Raw genomic sequence first — 7,002 nt, forward strand, 5'->3', positions numbered from 1 at the left:
ATCATTTATGATTTAATTCAATATTTTGTATAATTCTAAATTTGTTTGTATACTATTTCTTTTCAATTGTATGTTACTCTAAATGTTGTTGTTATCTCTTTTGTTCTATAGCCCTGAAACTCAGGTCGAAACGTCGGCATAAAATAAATAAATATGATTTTGTTTATTTATGTTGTTCTTTGCTGACCGCACACCCCGACAAACTTCTCCAATAATAAAAAAATGAATAGAGTAAATAAAATCAAACATACAAACAAAACAGAGCTGTAGAGTCTGTGAAGTTTTCATTTAATTTGTCATATTTATATCAGCTTTTCTAGAATAACGGCACATTTGAAAAACAAGGTTTTGATTTTATTTAAAATTTGGTGAATTTCAAAGATAGTAGCATAGACTATAGTTACGCTCTTTACTGACATCCTTCTTGACTTTACACTGTCCTAAAGCTGTTAGAATTTTTATAAATCAACCCTAGCCTATGATATACCTCAAACACAGAATAAAAAAAAAACTTTTCTGTCAGATCAGTCACTATTCAACAAAGCAGCGATAACTGTATATTGTTCATATTCACTACTAACATCTTTTTTAATAGCCATGAATACCTACAAAGTGGGCTGAAAAGTAACATTAAATAATACACAACTATAGTATATATTTAAGTCTTACTTCATTTCAATCATTCCTAAACATGTTAATTTTATAATTTTTTTTAATAGAACTAATATATTTCCACCAATTTCACATAATTCTAACATAAAAACTATTGCAGTTTTCTATTCAATTTGTAAATTAATAAAATAACACGGTGAACAAAATAAATACTTTTTACACCATATGTATTTTGAAATAAATATATATATTTCAAGGTATTACAATTCACAATATAAAAATTTATCAAGCTGACAGATTACAACAGCTCAATTAAGATTGATTATAAAAAATAATTATTACATTTACTTGTAACATCAATTTAAAAATGTTTTATTTGTATATAAATATCTATATAATAGAATAATATTAAAATGGTACATTGATATTTGTAATAATTCACATTTACCTATGATTATATAAGTACCAATATGAAAAAAAAAATACTACATACGCAGCACAACCTCGCTTAAACAAGACAAATCAATTCTAAGCAAACCAAGCCTATATTATTTATTTATAAATATATTTATCAAAATAGAAAGACAAAAAGGAATTTCAAATGCAGGAGGGGAAGGCACGCAATGCGTTAATAGTTCATTACACACAACTTCTATAAGTATTTGAGCTAAACACTTAAACGTACAATTAACGGGAGAATGTAGGATTATGTACAATGCATTGGGTATATGTACAACATGAAGCTATATGAAAATTGAAGAGCTTTATTCACTTTATTTAATGCTCCATCTTATATAAATATTTATTTTATAAAAAGTCAAAGAAATTAAATGCGCCATAATAAGATTATGAATGACTCTATAAAGTGAAATATTAGAAAGAAAATTAAAATAATGAATGAATCTGAGAGCTACAGTTTAAATTTGAACAGTCATAAATCTTTAATAATAACCATGCAAAAGTAACAATCCTACGATTAATCCCATACCTGAGTTATGCATTGCACCAGTGTCGGTGCTAGTTGTAGAAAAAAAAAAAGCAATTGAACAAGAAAAAATTAATTTTGTTGTGCTCTTGTTATGGTAAAACATGAAAAAATATCATACATCCAAAATAAAAGAAAACCATTCATTGACAGAAGTTTTTAATATCTAGTTAGACTTCTGACTCAGAATTATCATGTTAATTACTGTTTTACACCATCCAATAAGTTTAGCAGCATCAAACAAATATGAATGTATTTAATAGGAAGTGTCAGACACATATCATGGTTTACTTCATGGATGTACATGGAAACTTACTGTTAATATTTATATAGGTTCCAAGTCACGTAGGAATGAACTGGCTGATGAAGAGAAGCACTCATGTTACCGGGATGGGGCAAAGCGATTTTAACTCCATCAGAAATAAGCAAACCCCTCGAAAAGGAAATCAAAGAAAGATGGCAATCTTTGTGGAATGAAAGTTTAAGTAATAAATTAAAAATTGTCAATGAAATCAACCGTTATGTCGTAGACAGGAGGCTGTACTGACTAGGATTAGAATAGTTTAGTTTAAAACCAAATATTTCAAAACCCCTTAGAGACGATGATAAAACAATAAAATTAGTATTTCAGTTTCTGAAATCAAAAGGTTTACTGCCACAAATATAACATCGAAGAGACTTTTATTTTTAGTCAATATAAATATAAATAAATAAGAAATTAATAGTGTTAATGATGTTTTAGGCCATTAAACAAAAACAAGCAAACTTACTTTATGAAAAAATTCATTAAAGGTTCCATCTTTTAGGAAAATTACAACTTTTCAATTAATTTTCCTAAAAGAGAGAACCTTTAATTGTATTTTTTGGATATTTAGTTTCCATGTACTTAGCACTACCGTGAAGTAAGCCATCGATACGTAGATACTAAATTATTAATACCTATTAAATATACTAAAGAATATCTGTATGATATGCACTATGTCGTGTTGGATAATGTAATCTTAAGAGAGTAAATACATTAGGAAATCTAACAAATAACCTGCTGTGCAAAACAAGAAAAAGACATCTAGCATTTAATAATACATTAGGGGTTTTCCAATATTATTAAAAACTGTTGCGTAAATTTGATTGATTTGAATCAGAAAATTTGTGTTACACATGTGCCTGACAGTTTGATGATTGTTTAGAATCGTGTTGGAAAACACCTAGTACGTTGATTGAATTATGCGACTAATGTTTTCCATTAAAACAGATTGTTTTATTAGTGCCCCTTTTATCTTGGATGTGCACAATCTAAACTTTAAATATCTATTACATTATTCAGTAGCTAAATAATAAAATTCATGTTCATAACTACAATTACATTTTGGATCTGTAATTACATATATGAAAAAGGAGGAGCTAAAGAAAGTGTTCAAATTTCTTAATTTATTTATTCGCGATAATGTTAACTTAAATATTTGATTATATATTTCATACAAGAACAAAGAAAAGGCCATTATTGAATAGATATTAAACTATTCATTGCCTTGGAAGACATTAAAAAAACACAATATATTTTGATTATAATATATTAAGATAATTACTAGAAAATAAAAATTAACTAAGTTAAATTGGCTTTGTAGCACCCGAAAGCCAGATTTTTAGCTTAAAAAAATTAAGTCTTTTCTTTTTTAAAACATCCACACGAATAAATACATAAAAGAACCTAATAAAATTTTTTTTAAAAATGTACTAAGAGATAAAAAATAATAATAATTTAGCCTCATAGAGGCAAATGAAGTTGAAATCATTATGGCTGCATTATATCATAGGTCACCATACCTAAAACAAAAACAAAAATTTTAAAAAGTAAGAAAAAATATTAATATGTGAATTAAATTCTTTTTAAAAATTAACTTGGTGTAATTTTGTCACAAACTTATTGCATTATTATTAGTAAAATAAATTAATAATCAATGGCTTGGCATCCTTATGTCAGTGTTGGATGAAACTAATAGCTAAAATTGCCATGGATACGACACTTATTCATGAATCAACCATTGATAAATAAATATCGTATCCATGGTAATTTTAGCTAGTAGTTTCAACTATAGCTAGTTTTTGCCCAACTCTGCCCTACATAAGAGACTATACAACTCTTCTCCCATCCTAAGCAAAAATATATTCACTGTTATAAAGAGTAAGGAGTGAATATAAAATTGAATTAACTTGGTCCATTTTCCGATTGATGTTTTAGGAATAGTTAAAGCAGTAAACATTATTTTTTAGAATATTTAGAGTTTACAACAAAAACAGTGAACACACTTTGATTAACTCAAAAGTATTTTTTTAAAATCCTGCTTCCTAGATATTTCTGGCATACGGGTTACAGCAGCAACTCGACTGTCAAATATGGTATACCGGATGCCATGCCCACAAAAGGAATAGACCACAACTACCTAAGTCACTCAGCCTGAAATCGTATTCTTTTCTCTGAGATATCTAGGTATACATGCAACCTAAATGAATACATGCAACCTAAATGAATACATGCAACCTAAATGAATACATGCTAAAATGGCTGTCAAGATGATCATATATCAATAAATAAATTCTTCAATTATGATGACAGATTCTCATGATAAACTGATATACAAATGATTTTGTTCTTTAGGTTGGTTCGATTTCATGCACTGTTTGCAGGCAAAAATGGTCAAAAATTGTTTGCAGTATTTGGTAATTAAACAAAAGAGTCGCAAAATCTTATGTAATGTAGTGTACATACCAGCAGAGTTGGGCGAAAATTAGCTATGTTGAAACTAATATCCAAAATTGTCATGGATACGATATTTATTTATCAATGGTTCATTCATGAATAAGGGTCGTATCCATGGCAATTTTAGCTATAGCTAATTTTGGCTCATCTCTGCCAACCAGAAATCTTGAGAGATGGCATACAGCAAGTCTTAGAGAGTTCGTAGATCTTGTTTTAATTTGTTATTGGTATTCATTATATTTTTTAATTACTGTTCATTCTTTTATTGAATGGACAATAAAAGTGACTCAAAATGTACTTTAAATCAGCTTAATATTTAAGTCTTTTTCAAGAACTCCCTTTCCCCCAAGTCAGGGGTAAGTGTGGGCCACACGGTAGTACAATTTCTTGCTTAGTTGTCGATAGAATTCTATGGGTTGAGAACCACTGGTATAGATCTACAGGAAGAAAACAAAAATTTTATTTGTTTATACCTCTAAACATTTAGGTGATTATCAGTATGCCACCTTAAGATTTGACGTTTAAGTTGTTCAGTAAATGCCTAGTAAATCATTATTTATAATAAATTTTGTTTCTCTTCAATTTTGAAGTACTAACATGTTTTTAAATAATAGAAATTTTGAATTATAAAAATATTGTTTTAATTCAATGTATTAAATAAATGCTTTCAATTGAGAAAATAGTTCTATTAGGTCAGAGTTACACAACTTTTTTATAACAAGGATTCTCTATATTGTGACGCCCAATTGTACAACCCTCGTCTCCTCGATTTCTATGCTTTCTCGTCTTTCCAATAATCATTTTTGTAAGCTAGTTGTTTTGTTACTTATATCAAATATACTGTCTAAATTAACCTCTCCTTCTAGAAAGAGAATTGATATTTTTTTTTTAAAGCCTTCTGGGCGGCAGCATGTCATCAATTCTAAACCCTTGTGACTTTGGTTGGGCAGCCCTGTATTAAGTAAACACATACAAGATGACTCACTATAAGCAATTACAGAACATAATTTTAATACTTTACTTTTTGAATTAATGAAGGGGGAAAAAAAATATATATTGTTAGGATATTATTTCCATTTTGTAATTCTTTTTTTGTCAAATACTAATTTTCAATTTAGAAAAAAATTAACACAAACTAGAAGTAATTAAACAAAAACAAATAATAACAAACAAGAAACTAAAAACTACCTAAAATGATTATATAAATAAGTAGAGAACATTACAATATAGAAAAACTGAGAGCTTAATTAATTGAAATCATACTGCGTTTAAAGTTGAAGAGAAGTGTAATGTTTAAAATAGAAACGGAATTTCAGGAAATGAAAAATCCATTAAATAAATACCAGTCTCAAGAAATTGAAAAAATTATATTTAAAGAAAAAATCCATGTTAGAAGTAAATTGTTGAAGGCAGTGTTTATTATGACTAATTAAATGAATGTGAACTGTCAATAGTGATCTGGAATTTTATCTTCATTGTTGAATTGAAAATTTTTATTTATATTTTGTTTAAAATGAAAAAACCCAAATATGCAATTGCATCTAAAAGTACACTGATTTGTAAAGATTTTTTATCAGTGGCTTAAATGTAATTTGTATTGTAAACACACATTATAGAAGTATGTGAACTTACAAATTGTAACAGCACTGGTTAAGAAGATATATTTTATATCCTTTTGGGTCAATTTTATACCTTACCTTCAAATAAGTTTTGCAATAAAAAAAAATTTTTTTTCAAGAACAGTATTTTTTTTACATATTTGAGAATTTGATCGTGCCAAAACTTTGAAATCATCCATATAAATACAGTTGGAGTATAACATCTAATAACTGCAATTGATCAATTAAATACAGTCATCTAAAAATCTTCCAATGGTCAACGAATAATGTTTAAATTCTTTATTTCTTTTTCCTTGTTAACTGTTCCTTAAATGCGTTTATTTACTTCTGCTCATCACCTCTTATAGTTTTAGTTTTATTACTTATCCTACTTATACTCATATAACTTCAGATATTACTTTTTTTTATTTTGTTAATTTAATCTACATATGTTAATCCTTCTCAGTGTATCATTTATATTGTTTCCTTCCACACATGTTTAATAATGTTAATTTCATTATTTGCACTAAGCACCACTATTTGATTTTCACCTATATTATTTTTATTCTTTATTAATAGTATTTTGAATACTAATCTTTTGTTTAAATTCAAACTATGCCTATATTATAAATTACCTTCTTATACTACTATTTGTGAAATTTTTAATTTTCTTTTTATATTGTTTTAATTTTTATTTATAATTATTATCTCGTTTAATTTTTAAGTCCCGATGAAGGCCTAAAATTTAGTTAGTTTGACTGATTTGTATTAATTTCTACTGACCGCTTCCACCCCAGCCATCTTTTTCTTAAATTATATCTATATCAATCATAATTATTTTTTAAAATTAATATACAAAATGTTGATCCAAATATACTCTCAACATTTATTTTCAGAAATTCTCCAACGTTTCAGGCCCTCAGGGCATTTTCAAGGAGACAACGTTAAATATAGATGTCATATTCTTTAAAAAAATTTCTACTGACTAATTGCCCATATGTCATATATAACTTTTTATATTTTAAATCTAAAATTTTTATATTTTTAAC

The 7,002-nt window shown here is 27.2% G+C and overlaps 1 protein-coding gene across 4 annotated transcripts in view; it reads right to left on the minus strand.

The window, feature by feature from the left end:
- Positions 1-840: 840 nt before the first annotated feature.
- The window catches only part of LOC106687845 (motile sperm domain-containing protein 1), a 15,623-nt gene continuing 9,461 nt past the window's right edge, over positions 841-7,002 (minus strand). For all 4 annotated transcript variants that reach the window (XM_014431991.3, XM_014431999.3, XM_014432016.3 and 1 more), the window contains one exon: positions 841-3,421. In XM_014431991.3, the coding sequence (XP_014287477.1) occupies positions 3,390-3,421 (32 nt within the window). In that variant the 3' untranslated portion in view covers positions 841-3,389. The remainder of the gene's footprint in view (positions 3,422-7,002) is intronic.

Source organism: Halyomorpha halys, unplaced genomic scaffold (assembly GCF_000696795.3).
Source record: "Halyomorpha halys isolate HHAL.00 unplaced genomic scaffold, Hhal_1.1 Scaffold40.1, whole genome shotgun sequence".
In the NCBI taxonomy this organism is placed as follows: Eukaryota; Metazoa; Arthropoda; class Insecta; order Hemiptera; family Pentatomidae; genus Halyomorpha; species Halyomorpha halys.